Raw genomic sequence first — 16037 nt, 5'->3', positions numbered from 1 at the left:
AAAAAAGAGAAAAGAAAACAAGAAATATGAACAAACATGTTTTTTAAAAAAAAAAAAATGAAGTAATTTTTTTAAATTTAAGTACATTGTGCCAAAATGTAATTGTTGTAATATTTATTTAAATAATAATAAATAAATAAAAATTTTAAATAATATATATATATAATAAATTGTAAAATACTTTAAGTATGATAATTTTGTTGCAAGGGAAGTTAAAATAATTTTTTTTTTTTTTCAATTCTAACATATATTTAAACTTCATTTTGAAATTTATCCAAAATAAAATAAAATGAGGACAAAATTAAAAATTTTATCTTAAAGATAATAAACATTGTGAAGGAGTTAAAAACTGCGTAATTATATATATAAATAAATAAATAATTTCATTTAATTTTTTTACATTTTAAATATTATTATTTAATACGTCGTACGAATTATTTTATCCGAAAATAAATGAAAAATTATTTCCCCACCCCCCACCCCCCACCCCAAAAAAAAAAAAAAATTTAATTTAAACAATAAATAAATATTATTATTTTCACGCTTCTTTTTTTTTTTGTATTTGTTTTTTTTTTGTTTTTTTTTTGAGGAAATATGTTCACCTAAATATTTTTGTTTCTTATCAGTGTGATAACAAAACATCAAATCGTGATAATGAATAATGAAAACGTAAATAAAAAAAATTTATCAAAAAAAACAAAAAGTTTACAAATATCTACTTTATATATGTTAAGTGCGTTTAAAAATTAAAAATATTTTACTATTTTTTTTTAACGAATCCTCTTCCATTTTTTTTTTTTTTCACAGAGCCTTACAATAATAATAATAATAATAATAATATTTAATCATAATTATTAAGTAATTGATGATAATTAATCGATATTAACTGACCGTTTGAAATTCAATATAATAATAAATCAAATTTTTATCGATTTCGTTAATTAATTAAATTTGAAATGATGGCTGAATGACTTATTTATATATATATTTACAAATTTTTTTATTTTTTTATAATCGGTCTTACAATAAAAATTTTCAAGTTTTTTTTCCCTTTAAATTTGATTGTTTTCGATTGCTGAATAAATGAAAGGAAATTTCAAAATTTAAAATTAATTTAATAAAAAATTACTCAAAAAACGCACGACTAGGACAAAATAATTTATAAACCTTCAAAAAATTAAATTACATGGCCAAATATTATTATTATTATTATTATCATTATTATTTGATAGGTATAATTCACATCTTGAATAATTTGATCGGATGACAATTTTAATGTAAAAAATAAAACAAACCGATGATGATGACGTCATGGTTTTTCATTTAAAATAATAATAATAAATCAAACGCGAATAAAAACCACGAAAATTTTTAAACACTTATTAATAATTTTCTTCACTATATCAAGGAAAAACAAAACGAAAAAAGGTTTCTACGCGCAAAATATGCCAAAAAAAAAAAAAAAAAAAGAAAAAAGAAAAACTAAATGAAAGTAGATTGGCCACGTTTCTAATAGAGACTGCCTTTGATGGAATAAAAAATTTCAGCGACAATTTTCTCCTCCATGTTTAAAATCGATAATCCAGCTGACACTTTTCTTGCAAATGCGCTTAAAATTCCCGCCTTTTTTTTTTGAAAAAATAACAATACATTTATATTTTACTTAAAAATAATTGGCACGTAACGTAACGTACATAATATACCAATAATATTATTATTATTATTAATGTAAGAATTTTTGTTTTTCCAAAAATTTTCTTTTAATTAAGTATAAACCCACATATATTATTAATTACACTCGATCAGCCATATTTGTTTGGAAGTAAAAAGTTTTTTTATAATTCCTTGCATATATATATATAATAATAATTTACACTCCAGCAGAAGAAATTTTTAAATGACGTCACAACAAATAGAAAAACAATGATATATATATATATATATATATATATATAGTTTAATTAAAACATATATTAAATTTTTATAAATGAATAATAATTTTAATTTCGAGTAGTATTTATTAGCAGAAGATTTTAATTTATTATTTACTTGTTTGATAGTAATAATAATAATAATAATAATTTTTTTTTAAATTTTTCATAGGTTTCTTTAAAGTTTGTTTTTGCTTTTTTTATATTCAAATCAAATCTTAAAAAAAGATCACATGATTTAAAAAATTTTAATTACGAATTATTATTATTATTATTATTATTATTATTATTATTATTAAATATTTTCACTTTCAAATGATTTTTCCTATCATAGAGTAAAAAAAAAAAAAAAAATTGTTTCGTCGCATAAAGTTTTTAAAATGAGTTTTTAATCCAAGACACGAATTTCTTTTTTTTCAAATGTAAATTTTTTATTTACGTGATAAATATTAAAATAAAATTTTATTTTAAAAATTCTGAACCACAGAAAACAAACGTTAAATAATTTGGGGGGGGGAGTGGGGGGTATTTTAACTTTAATCAAATTATTAATATAAATAAAATAAATTTTCATTTATTTATTTATTCGACTTCTACGTAGATTTTAATCATTTTGCTATTTTTTTTTAATTCGAAAATTTTTTTAAAATAATAATGATAATAATAATAATAATGATAACTTAATTTCCCTTTAGAAATTTATTAAAGCCGTGCCCACGGAAATTAAATATAATTTCAGGTCAGAGATTGACCATAAGGTGAACATAGAATTTTATTTTCCGCCATTATTATACCACCAACCAGTCTTAAAGTCTTAATCTTTCTTTTTTTTTTTTAACTAAGAATGTCTTTGCATGATTTTTACGTAATGGAAATAATACTAAAAATAGAAATGACGCCGTTTCTGCATGTTTGTTTGTTTGTTTGTTTGTTTGTTTGTTTTCAGTTTTAAGTTTTACTTGATGAAAAATTTTTATTATCAATTAATTAAAAAAAAAAAGTTTTTTTCATGAGTCAATCGTCGTGGCAAACAACGTCAACATCATAGAAAAATTATTTAATTTATTTATATATATATATATATATATATATATATATAAATTCTCTCTCTTTCTCTCTCTCTCCCTCTCTCTCTCTCTCTCTCTCTCTTCGTACATAAACATTTTTAAAAAAAATTTTCAATTAAGATTCTTAATAAAAATTAAAAAATAATTTGCTTTCAATGAAAATAACAAACAAAACACACAGTTGCTATTTTTTTAGTTTGAAATTTAGTCAACGTTTTAGTTTTAGTTTTTGCTGCAAATTATACAAGGACTAAAAAATGATTTTAAGACTAAAAAAAGAAATTAGTTAAGCTTGTAAAAATTTATGTGAGAGGATCTCTCCGTTAGCAACCGCAATAAAAAAAAAAAAAAAAAAAAAAAACTTGTTTTGTTGCTCTCTTATTATAACTTTTATCATCTCGCCAACCTTTTTTTTCTTTTGCAAATTTTTATTCTTTAGTTAAAACATTTAAACAAAAATAAAAAAAAATGTTCTAGAATTTTCTATCTAATGAGTATAGATAGACGTCTAGTCGTGTATTTTTTTTTAAAAAAAACTCAATAACTACGTGATATTGAAAATATTTTAAGTGGCCTTCGGTGTCACTAACAAAATAATTTTTTTTATTAGGTAACGACATATTTGTAAGACTCTTAAAATAAATTTTTTTTTTCCTTTTTGTTTCCTTTTTTTTTCCTTTTTTTCTGTACTGATAATAATAATGCGATCAAAAAAAAAAAAAATCAATGTTTACTCCTTTAAAAAAAAACAAAAACTAGGTCAAGACGTGAAATTTCCGCCATTTCGTGTCACGTCCGATAAGAAGAATTGTAAACCGATAATTAAAAATTAATTTATTTAAATAAATAAATTAATAATTTTTTATATAAATCGTTTTAAATAAAAAAAGGACGTGGAAGTAGAAAATTAATATAAAAGTGAATTTTAAAAAAAATTAATAAACGATGATAAATAAAACCAAAATCCTCAAATTTTTTTTTTACTTTCTTTTTATTTCCAACAAAATAATAATTATTATTATTATTTTCATACAATTATATTTTAATATTATATATTAATATTATTGTAAATAATAAATAATATATTTTTTTTGTAAATTAATTTTCTAAAAAGAAAATTTTCCATAACGTTTCAAATGAAAATTGTTAACGTACGCTTAGATAATATTTAAAAAGGTAAATTTAATAAAAATTAGAAAGAGAGAGAGAAAGAGAGAGACACACACATATTTATTATTATTATTATTAATTTGGGTGTACTCCAAGATTAAATATCTTTCGAAATACTTTTATATTTAAATAAAAAAAAAAAAAAAAAACTTTTGTAAAGTTTAACATTCACACTCATGTACAACAACAACCATAAATTTTTTTTTTTCGTGTAAAAACAAATAATAGTAATAATAATTATTATTATTATTATTCATTTCCGTTTTTGTTTTTTAAAGAAAAGAAACTTCCAAAATAAATATATATATATATAGCAAATGCGAATCATTCAAGGTGAAAAAAAAAAAATTTCAAGATGTCAGACAAAATGAAAGTCGGCCGTGGAACATAAAAAAAAAAAAAGTTTTGTGTTCAAAGGAAAACGATAATAATAATAATAATAAAAATTTATGATTTAGTCGAACTTGAATCCTTTTTTTTTTTTTAAATGGAGGCTTTTAAATATATATATTTAACTATCAACTTTTTTACGACTTTTTTTTTTTTTTTATACAAACGAAACTTTTCCAGAATGTTCCGAGTTGTCTTAGGTTAAGGTAAAATAGAAAATTTTAATAAAATTTGTTTATCTAATTTTTTCTTATAAGACTCCTTAATTCTGACGATGATGATGATGATGATATGAGGGACGAAAATTCCGTTCACCGGAAATTTCAAAACGCGCCGGAAATTCCGGTTTAAATAATTCATTTCCGGAAAATAATAATAAATAAAAATCTTACCTTGAAGTTGATAGATTGTTGCTTGATATTCTGCTAATTTTTCATCGATGTAATCCTGACTTTGAGCAGCTATTATATCGGCTGTTGCTCTTTCATTTTCCGAATGGGTTGGGGGCTCTAAAGGAACCCCGGTAAATGTAGGACTCGAATACCTGTCGTAAGGAGAATAATAATAATCTGAATAATGTGGAACGGGTGAGGGAGCGTAAAAGGGTTTGGGTGAATGAGGAGGATACATGGGTATGGGAGATGGACAATAACCAGGGGGTGGTGGTGGAAATCTAAGGGGAGTCGGACTGGAAAATCCTAAAGGAGAAGAAGTATTAAATCTGGGTCTGGGACTAGGAGCATAAGGTAAGGATCCTCTCCCTCTGGTTATATTTGGGGGAGGTGAAGGCGTGTACGAACGAGGAGGTTGACCTCCTCCCCAACCCCAATCGGACATTATTCACTTTTTTTTAATATATCAATTCAAGAAGACATTCGCGAATTTGAAGATATAAAAAAAAAAAAAAAAACGGGAAACTTTTTTCGACGATCGCGATTCGACTGCTTATAAATTCGAATTCAGACTGTTGCGTTAAAGAACGGAAGAGTTGGCTTGTGTTAGATTTGAAAAAATGTTATTTTTAGATTTATTCACCTCCTCTCAGTTTTCTCAGGAAAACAACAACAACAGGAGCAGCATATGTGCCAGCCACTCTATCAACATTTCTTACATGCATTTTAATTCAGAGTACCCGTCTGTACAAAATTTATTTTAAAAAAAACACGTGCAGAAAACAAATTTAAACGAAATTAATTTTAATTTCCTAAATAAAATTTTTTCCCCGTCACGTAAACAAAAAATTTATAATCAAATTTAAAATCATTTATTTTTATAATTTACTGTTTAGAAATTAAATTACGAATCGTTTTCGATTAAATATTTTCATTAAACTGTACCTACAAAATGTTTTTCAACAGTTTAACCGGAAGTGAAAAAAAAAAAAAAATGGCTGATGTTTAAATGATTTTCACATTTTGTCAACGTTTATCCCAGATTTTAGTTTTCCTTCCCGACTTTGATTTCTCACTCATCCGTTTATATTTTATAGAAAATCAAAGAATATTATTAAAAGAAACGGAAATAATAAATAAATTAAAAAAATTTGCCGGCAGCAGTCGATTATGACGAGAAGAAAATTTTTTTAAAACATTTCGGTTGTTTACTGAAAGAAAAATAATAAAAATTTAACGGAAATTTATTAAAGAGACACCTGGTTAACAAAAGGATAACTAATTTTAATTATTTTTAGTTTACTTACAAAACATCAGATGTCGCTCATTTTATTTATGTTTCGGTACAAATTTTCAGATGTCGTTTTAATGTTTTTTTTCTCTTTAACTTTATTTACAAAAAACAAACACAAAAAAAAATTATTTGATTACGTTTAAAATTTTTTTATTTGTTTTTACTAAATATTTTGCGTAATAATTAGAAATTAATATAAAATAATAATAATAATAATAATGAAATTAAATATTATTAAAATAATCAATTGTAAAGGGACAATGACAATATAAAAACCTCAATTTATTTATTTTTTTTTTAATGTCGAACGAAAAGAAGCTTATTGGAAATTATTCGTTAAATAAATTTAAATTATTTATTTATTTATTTTTTTAAAAATTTTATATCAGGTTTTTATTTAAAAAAAAAAAAAAAAAATTAGAAAACCTATTGCTTTTTAACTAACTTGAATTTCTTGTTAATATATCCATAATTTAAATAAAGTTTAAGTTAAAAAAAAAAAAAAAAAAAATTAAACGATTTGTATTGTAAATATTTCTTTTTTTTTTTTTATCTGAAAATAAAATTTACTTTAAATATAAATAAATAAATAAATAAATTCTATACTGTGTGTGTAAATTACAAAAAAATTGATTTTTACAAAAAAAAAAAAAAAAAAAGAAAATTTGCATATCGACTGGTTTTTCTTTTAAATAAAATCTGAATAAATAATATTAAAAACATTTTCCATTAGTTATCAAGCTTTAACGTTTTTCTTTTTTTTTTTTTAAAACCTCACAATAAAATCCTTACTAATACTATCTGACAAAAAAAACAAAAAATCTACCGTTATTTAAATATATATATAAAATTTGCAAAAATAATAATAATTATACGAAGAATTTTTTCCTTTTTTTTTTTTAACTCTTTTTAATTTACTCTCTATTTTTCCTTAGAATTTTTGTTCAATTTGAAATTACAAATCAAAATAAATAAAAAATGGTCCTTTCGAAAAATAAGAAGAAGAAGAATAACGGTATAATGTAATAATAATAATAATCAAAACATACACAAATAAATAAACATAACATAGGTAAATAATCCCCTTGTTTTGAATATGTAAAGTGTAAAAGAAAAAAATTTTGTGTGTGTGTGTGTATGTGTAGAGACCTAGAATTAGAAAGTTTTAATAATTCAAAAAAAAAAAAAAAAAACCGAACCTGGCGGGCCAAGTTGATCTGATATGGTAAAAGCAATTTAGCAGAGGGTAAAAGGTTATACCTATTGGTTCATTCCGGTGAAGTCAACACGAGAGAGAGAGAGAGAGAGAAAGACACACACCTGAACAGATATTGAACACCTGGCCAGAGAATCTTTAGGCATTTATTTCTTATATCACAATTATTATTATTATTATTAGCATTTGATTGGATTTTGATAATGCAGGAATAGTTTATGCAACCATTTTATTTTATTTTAAATTTAATTTTTTTTACAATTTAATAATAATTGGGGGGGGGCCGACATTATTTATTTAAAATTATCAACATTAACCATATTGAAGAAATAAATAAATTTAAAAAAAAAAAAAAAAAATCAAATCAAAGGTGAATAACTTTTTAATTGAGCTGGATTTATATAGCAGTAACACTTTTTTTTTTAAATATGGTGGACGTCGTGGTGGTAGTGGTGGTGGGGGTAGTAGTAATTATCAGCATTATTAGATTTTTATTTATAAACATAATGAAAAAAAAAAAAATTTATATATAAATCTGGTGTGTGTGTTTTTCTCTCTCTCAAAGACCTGTAATCGCCAATTATTATTATTATTAATATTTTTGGTGAATGTTGTCTCAAAGGTATATATTATTATTATTATCATCAGCTAAAAATAGCTGATATGAAAAACTTTGTAAACAACTTTTCATAATTAGATTTTTTTTTTTTTTTTACCATAGTGAAAGCAATTTTTTTTTTTTAAAAAAGACTCTCTTAGGCTAAAAATAATAATAATAATAATTGCGTTAATCCTGAAAGTAAAATTTTTGAATTTAATATTATAAATTATTTATTTATTTATTAAAAAACTTGTAATCGAGATGTATATACATACGCACAATATAATAATAATAATATTTTTTTTTTTAAAGAAAAAAAAAAAGCCATCACCCTTCGTTTTGAGGCAAACACTAACCGCAGCCAGAATTTTCCTTAAACTTGTTTTCCGGAATGTCGAGCCTGGCATTTTGAAAGTAGTTCTTATAATAATAATCAACAAGTTGTTTGTCTTAATGTAAATCAGGTAGTTTTTTTTTTTTTTTTTTTTAATATTAGAAAACGTATATTATTATTATTATTATTCAGCAAGAAACTATAAATAAATCAATAGTAGCAGTATGTATATATATTTTAAGAAAATAAAGGGCATTTGAGGTTTTTTTTAATAAAAATTCCTTATACCTTGTAATGTACCTAAGGCACTTCCGTATCAAAGTATCATATGAATAATCAAGGTGTGCAATATCGATCAATAATAATAATAATTGGTTGGTAATAATAATCGATAATTTTAAATTAATTTCAAGGACTTTAAATTATTATTATTTTTTCGTTCGAAAAAAAAAAAAAAAACGTTAAGGTTTCTTCATTTTTTATTTCTCAGTAACCGAACCTAAGGATCCAGGCAGTCTCATAAAGCTGATCTGACTAAATAAGAAAAATGAGAAAATACTAGCCCGTGTGTGTGTGTGTGTGTGTGCTTGTAAATATAAAAAAACTTTAAATTAAATATTTAAAACCATTTAAATTCTAATCTTTTTAAAAAAAATTATTACACGTATTTATTATAAAATGATTATTTATACGTTAATAAAACAAATCGAGTTTAAGATTTTCTTAAGAAAAAAACAGAAAAAAAAGAAAATTAATCATTTCTAATTAAACAAAATTTTCGTTTTGAAATTTTTCTTTCTTTCTTTTTTTTTTTTTTTAGTATTATACCTGAATTTATTATTATTGTCTGAAATTTTATTTCCTAATTTATTTCTATTAAAATAAAACATTTGACCTCTTAACTATACAAACAACATGAAAACATTAATCAATAACATGTTATATATATATAAATATCAATAAAAAAAAATCCTACAAACAAACAAACTCATATTTATATAATATATATTTTTTTTATATATATACAAACAACGTTCGTTCATCTACGTATTAAATGAATATTTTCAAGTAAAATAGAAATAGGCCTAGGCCTAGGCATTTCTCGGAAATTAAAAAGAGAGAGAGAGAAAAACAAGTTATTTTATGGTTTCAGGGCGTGTTACTCACAAGTAAGTAGTAGTCGTACGACAACACATTAATTTGTACCTAAGACACGTCGACTTGCAAATATCTAACCATCTATACGCACATATATATATATAATTATATTTGTACACACACACACGATGGTATATAAACACATCTATGTAAAGAATCAAGGACGTATAAGAGTTAAAAAACTTATTGATAAATAATAATAATAATAATTTATTTAAATACCTTTTTTGTTTTATCTTATAGCCTTAATTACAAAATTATTATTATTATTACTGTTGTTAAGGGTTGTGTGTGTTTTAGAATATGTTCGTGATATAAAAATTTTTCCGATTATTTGATAATTTTTACGTTTTTTTTTTAAATAAATAAATTTAATGAGTTCCGGAAATCTTAGAATTTAATATTCTTGACAGTCATTGGCAGGTAATTGGCAACGCCATATTTTTTATAAATTACTGTTTCCAGTTTTTTTTTTATTAGAGAAGTACTCTTCAAAGTTCTAAGTAAAAGCCATGACGTGCCAGTTTTTTTTTTTTTTTTTTTTTTTTATTATTAATAATTTTAAAAATTCTACGGAAAGCAAAATAAAAAGTCAATACTCAAAAAACAAAAAAAAAGGGGAAGGGAGAAAGAGAGAGAGAGAAAGAGAGAGAGAGACGAAAAAAAAAAAAATTAAGAGAAAAATAAAAACAGAAAAAAAAAGAGAGAGAGAGAGAGAGAGAGAGAGGAGGGAGAGGGAGGGGAAGGGGAAGGGGGAAAAAGGTGATGACCAAATCTGTGTAATCACGAAGAGTTCTTCTTCTTCTTCTTCTTCAAGGCCCTTCCCACTTAACAAGCCTTTCTATCTGAGGCCGACAAGAACTTATTTTTAGAGAAGAACTCACAGGACGGTATAGGCTACTCCATTACTCTTAACAAATATTGTTCTTTGAAGGAACCGCGGAATCTATTAACAATCATCTGAGTGAAATACCTTTTCAGGACCGTAGTTAGTAACCTCGATGTAATTTTTTTTTTTAAAACTCATCTTCTTCGATCTTTATATTATATATACGATATTTTCCCCTATTCTCTGCCCCCTGAGGACCCATTCGAAATATTTAAATAATTAATAATGATAAATCGAAAATAAAAAAAGATACATATATTCATATTTATCCGTTATTATTATTATTATTATGACCTTTGATATTTAATAAATACTTTCACTAAATACGTGTTATAAATAAATTTTACTTATTAAAATTAAAAAACCGAAAATGTTTTTTCAATTTGTAATGAAGTACGACGATGAAAGAATATTTATTATTATTTGTTTAAAAAATTTTAGCTGGATACGTCACTGTTTAAGGTTTTCTTTCAAGCAATAATTTTATTCTCACGAAAAAACTTCATTTGATAAAATTGATGCACCAAAAAAAAAAAAAAAAAAAGGGAAAAACTATATTTCAACTAAATGAAGATTTTTTTTTTTTTTTTATTGTAAGTTAAGAAAGATTATACGGTAAAGTTAAAGAAAAGGAAAGAAAAGGAAAAAAAAAAAAGGAAAGGGAAAAGGTCCTAATGAGATATTTCAATTTCCGCTTTTTCAATACCTTATTAATGACATAAAAATTTTTTTTTTTTTTTTTTTCGGTCATGATGATAATAAATAAATAAATAAATAAATCAGGTTTTTACTTAAAACCATAAGATTCCGACGAAATGTTTTCTTTTTTCTTTCTTTTAATAAATCATTCAAACAAATTTTTTTTTTTTAAAAAAAAAATCCTTTTTTAATGTTTTCTTTTTTCATTATTAAAAAAAAATTTTTAAACAAAAAAAACAGATTTTTATATTTATTTACGAGTTAACGTTTAAAAATGATAATAATAATAATAATATTAAACCACCGCGTATACTTTATTAATAATAACTAAATAAATTTTTATTTTTACTGTTATTTAAACCTTATTATTATTATTATTATTATTCATTTTAATTATAATTCATAAAATAATATAATGAATATTAATATTAATAAATATTTAATCACGTGATCATATTAAAAATACGTTTACGGAACGTGCAATTGTAAAAAAAAAAAAAAAAAAGTTTGAGATTTGTTTTAAAAAAATAAAATTCGAGCGCCATTTTTGTAAAAAAAAAAAAAAAAAGGGAATGACTGACACCTTTTACAATAATAACAAATATTTTAACAAAATCCCCCCCCCTTCCTAGGGTACTGATTTAAAAAAAAAGAAAAAAAAAATTTTTTTTTTAAATGTGCAAAATCGTTTTCTTTATTGTGTTAAACTTCTTCGGAATGTTTGTTGTTGTTGTTGGCACAAATGTACTTTTCTCATAAATTTTCTTTTTCTCTCTCTCTCTCTCTCTCTCTCTTATCATTATACAATGGCTCAATGAAGCCGAACTAACGCAACACGAAAAACTACTTGAACTCATATATTATTATTATTATTAGGGATACCTTTACAACAAAAAAAAATTTGGTGGCAATTGTTTGTTTTTACCGCAATTCATTCTTTTATGAACAACTTTTTTACTATTTAAAGATTTTTTTTTTTTTTAAATGGATATTGCCCTACGTCAATCATATACCTTCTTTTACTTTTATCTCTATCCAATAACTATAAAAAATTATTATTATTATTATTTTCGATGGTATCACAACCTTATATGAAATTTACCTGTTTTAAAAATAAAAATAAAATTTTTTTACTTCATTCATTTGACAAAAAATTTTTTTTTTTACTACAATACAATCCTCCTCGATTCGAAACGTTTTACTTGTTATAAATCAAAAAAAAAGAAAAAAAATGGCGGAGAGAAGTGGGGGGCCAAAAACTATGTTAAAAACAAGCAAATATTTTCACACTCTCAAACTATTATTATTATTATTATTTAATTATATAAATAAAATTCGGAAAATTTAATTTAAAAAAAAAAAGAAAATTTTTTTTGTTTATCTCAGTGATTGATATTTAAATCATCATTATCAATAAGAAGCCCGGATAGCTCAGTCGGTAGAGCATTAGGCTTTTAACCTAAGGGTCCAGGGTTCGAGTCCCTGTTCGGGCGATATTTTTTTTTCTTTTTTTATTAAAAAAAAAAATGGCGAAACGTAATAAAATAGGTACGAGTAAAATATAGATAAAAATCTTCTAAAAGGAATGCAAGAAAAATAAATAGTTATTAAGATTCCATTTTAGCAAAAAAAAAAAAAAAAAAAAAACATGATCACGTCACATTTATATAATAATTTTAAAAAAATTTTTTGTTTCTTAATTTGTCTTGCAAATAATAATAATAATCAAAACCTGAGGCCACCAACTGTGGCCACGTTTATTGTGATCTTTTCCAACATCTATCAACAACATGATTTATTAATGTTTTTCTTTTCTTTTAGTTGGTATAATAATAATAATAATAATAATAATATTCGTTTAAAAGAGAAAATGCCGCTATTGAAACCGAGACTACCACATATTATGATAGATCTTTTAGGTATAAAAAATTTTTTAAATATTTTTTTTTTTATGTAACAAAATCATCTCGAAATTATTTTTGTTTATTTTTTATGCTACCGAAATGAAAATTGGAAGAAAAAAAAAAAGAAAAATGGCTGAACTGAAACAAAGTTCGGCCTTTTTTTTTATTTTCAACCTTCACGGTTCACGGCTATCAAGTTCCACTTTTTTTTTTAAATTAAACTGCACTGAATTAATAAATTTTTTTTTTTTATTCACTTTACGTTGTGCACAATTTTTTTTTTTTTTTTTTTTGTTAAACTTCATAATTTACATGAATAACAACAATCAACAACTATGTATGTATGTATGCTTCCTGTTGTATTATAATTATTATTTATCATCAAGTAGGCGTATATCATTTCAAATTTAACTTTTTTAAATCGTTTTAATTACGAATAAATTTAAAAAAAAAAAAAAAGCACTTTTTTTTATAATTTTCAAATACGTTTACTCCATTTTTTGTTTTAATATCGACATTTTTACAAAGTTTTAACCATGAAAAAAAAAAAAAAAAAAAAAGTAGCCCACAACTTCCGCGATTTTTTGGAGGCCTTCACAACAATATATACTTGCAACGAATATAAATTAATTAATAAATAAAATAAAAGAACCATAAAAAAAAAAAAAAAATTATAAACTTTGTAACAGGACTTTATCAAAGTGAGGAAAAATGTTTTGTTTCGTGTCCTCGCCATCTTTGTTTTTAAATTATTTTCCTTAAAAATATTAAATTAATTATTTTTACCTTTTAATGATACTAATTTCCCTTCCCTTCCTCCCTCCCCATTTTTTGTAATTATACATTTGTAATTTATTTGTTTATATTTATTTTTTAATAAGTTTACAAGTTTTAAACGCGTAAAAAAATTTTTTTTCTTCTTAATTTCCAACAAAAATAATAATAATTAATAATTTTTTTTTAACCGTTTATGGAAATTCGACTTTTTAATTTAATAATTAAAAAAAAAGAAATATGTGTGTTTGTGTGTTTTATTTTTAACTTTTAAAAACAATTAAAAAAAAAAAAAAAAATGCCTCGAGTTATTTGTATCACTTAAAAAAAAAAAAAAATTGCAAAAAACGTAAAAGTTGAATCTCTAAACACGCAAACAAGTGAAAAAAAAAAAATATAAAATGGAAAACTTCATTCTGATTATTTCTAAATATATATATAAAATAGTTGTGCTGACTAGTTTTTTATATAAATAAAAATATGTTTTTATTATAGCCTTGCGTCCGATCAATGTCAAAACAAACTTGTAATTATTTTATATAATAACAATTTATTAAAAATAAAAAAAAAAACTTCTTTACGTGTAAACAAAAATGAAAATTTCTTATATTCGGCTAAATGTGAAAAATTTTCATGTTAGTTGGCAGTGACCCACTTTTAAATTTTAAAAAATTGTCAAAGACAAAAAAAAAAAAAATATTACGCCCGAACAGGGACTCGAACCCTGGACCCTTAGGTTAAAAGCCTAATGCTCTACCGACTGAGCTATCCGGGCTCACGTTGGAAAATTCTTCCTATTTGTTTTAATTACAAAAATAAAAAAAATCTCATCAAATAAATAAATTATGAATTTTTTTTAAAAATTATCTCTCCAATAATTCAATTGATTGATTTTTTTTTTCTTCTGCTACATTCGAGTACGTAAATTAATTAATTAATTAATAAAATATTTAAAACTTTTATTTACATAGAATAACTATTAATTTATTTCCTTATTATTATTCGTTTACGTTCGACTAAAATTTAAATTTAAATAAACCGGATGATGTCAAATAATAATAATTACGTATATTTTTTTTCTTTTTTACGTAATCATAGAAATCATTTTTCTTAGAATTTAAAATAATAATAATAATAAAAAGAACTTTCCAGAAGAAATCATCTTTTAAAAAAAAGCAATGAAAATGACCCTTGCCAGTAAAAAGTAAAAGAATTAAAAATTTGACCCAAAAACCAAAAAAAAATTTTTTTTTTATTAATTGCCTTGAACAATTTTTATTTATATATATTTAAAAACGATAAACAAAAAAAAAAAAAAACTAGCTTTCCAATGAATTAATAATGTATTATATAAAAAAAATTTTCTTGTCAATGTTACCATATTAACTTTCACTTAAAACAAACGAAAACAAACAACAAACATGGAATTTATTATTAGTTTTAAAAAAAAGTAAAATAAATATAAATAATGATAATTATAAAAATAAAAGTAGTAAACAATTAAGAAAATATTGTTTTAAAATAAATTTAGTCATTCTTGCAAATAATAATAATAATAATAATAATAATAATAAAATAATAAAAATAATAAAATGGGAAGAAAAAAAAAAAAAAAAAAAAAAAAACAAATCACGAAGCCATTAACTAACTACGTCTGGGCACCCCCGGCTTGAAAGTAGTAACCTTTTTTTTTTTAATGGATCTGCCTCTGAGAAATAAAATATAAATTGAATTTTTTCTCTCTCTCTCTCTCTCTCTCTTTCTCTCTCTCTTTCTCTACCCAGGATGGTCTAAATGGGAAGGACCTCCCTGAAATGTGAGAACCAATTTGTTTAATGGACATTCCTTCGATATCTTTTCAGCATTGTTGTTGTTGTTGTTGTCTTTTCTCGGTCTGATTCACTACTTTTTTTTTTTTTTTTTGTCTTATAGAATTTTCATATTGTTTTCCTACCTCCTACATTTTATATATAATCAGGCATACCTATTATTTTTTTATTCGTGGAAAAAAATTCCTTTTTTTTTTTTTTTTTACCGTTCAGAGGTTTAACTAGTTTTTTTTTTTTTTTTATATGAAATTTTATTACGAGAACTCACTCGTTTGTTTTATTTGTTTTATTTTAAATATTTGATATAAAAAAATTTTAATCCATAATAATAATAATAATAAATTTCATTTAATAATACCAAAAAAAAATTATTTTATTTCTATTTGATT

General features: G+C 22.9%; 1 protein-coding gene and 2 non-coding genes across 3 annotated transcripts; 1 reads left to right on the top strand and 2 right to left on the bottom strand.

The window, feature by feature from the left end:
• Positions 1-4715: 4715 nt before the first annotated feature.
• Phum_PHUM346650 (uncharacterized protein) lies at positions 4716-5395 on the bottom strand (the record flags this gene model as incomplete). Its single annotated transcript, XM_002427762.1, has 2 exons — positions 4716-4753; positions 4951-5395. 2 exons carry the CDS (start codon positions 5393-5395, stop codon positions 4716-4718), a joined length of 483 nt encoding a protein of 160 aa, XP_002427807.1.
• A 7166-nt stretch (positions 5396-12561) lies between these two features.
• Positions 12562-12634, top strand: Phum_PHUM346640. The gene has a single exon. It is a non-coding gene; the product is annotated as a tRNA-Lys (tRNA).
• A 1887-nt stretch (positions 12635-14521) lies between these two features.
• Positions 14522-14594, bottom strand: Phum_PHUM346630. Its single transcript has one exon. It is a non-coding gene; the product is annotated as a tRNA-Lys (tRNA).
• Positions 14595-16037: the final 1443 nt, after the last annotated feature.

Source organism: Pediculus humanus, genomic scaffold, assembly GCF_000006295.1.
Source record: "Pediculus humanus corporis 1103172107761 genomic scaffold, whole genome shotgun sequence".
Classification (NCBI taxonomy): Eukaryota; Metazoa; Arthropoda; class Insecta; order Psocodea; family Pediculidae; genus Pediculus; species Pediculus humanus.
The sequence above is the reverse complement of the archived record's forward strand: the minus strand, read 5'-3'. Positions and strand labels throughout refer to the sequence as shown.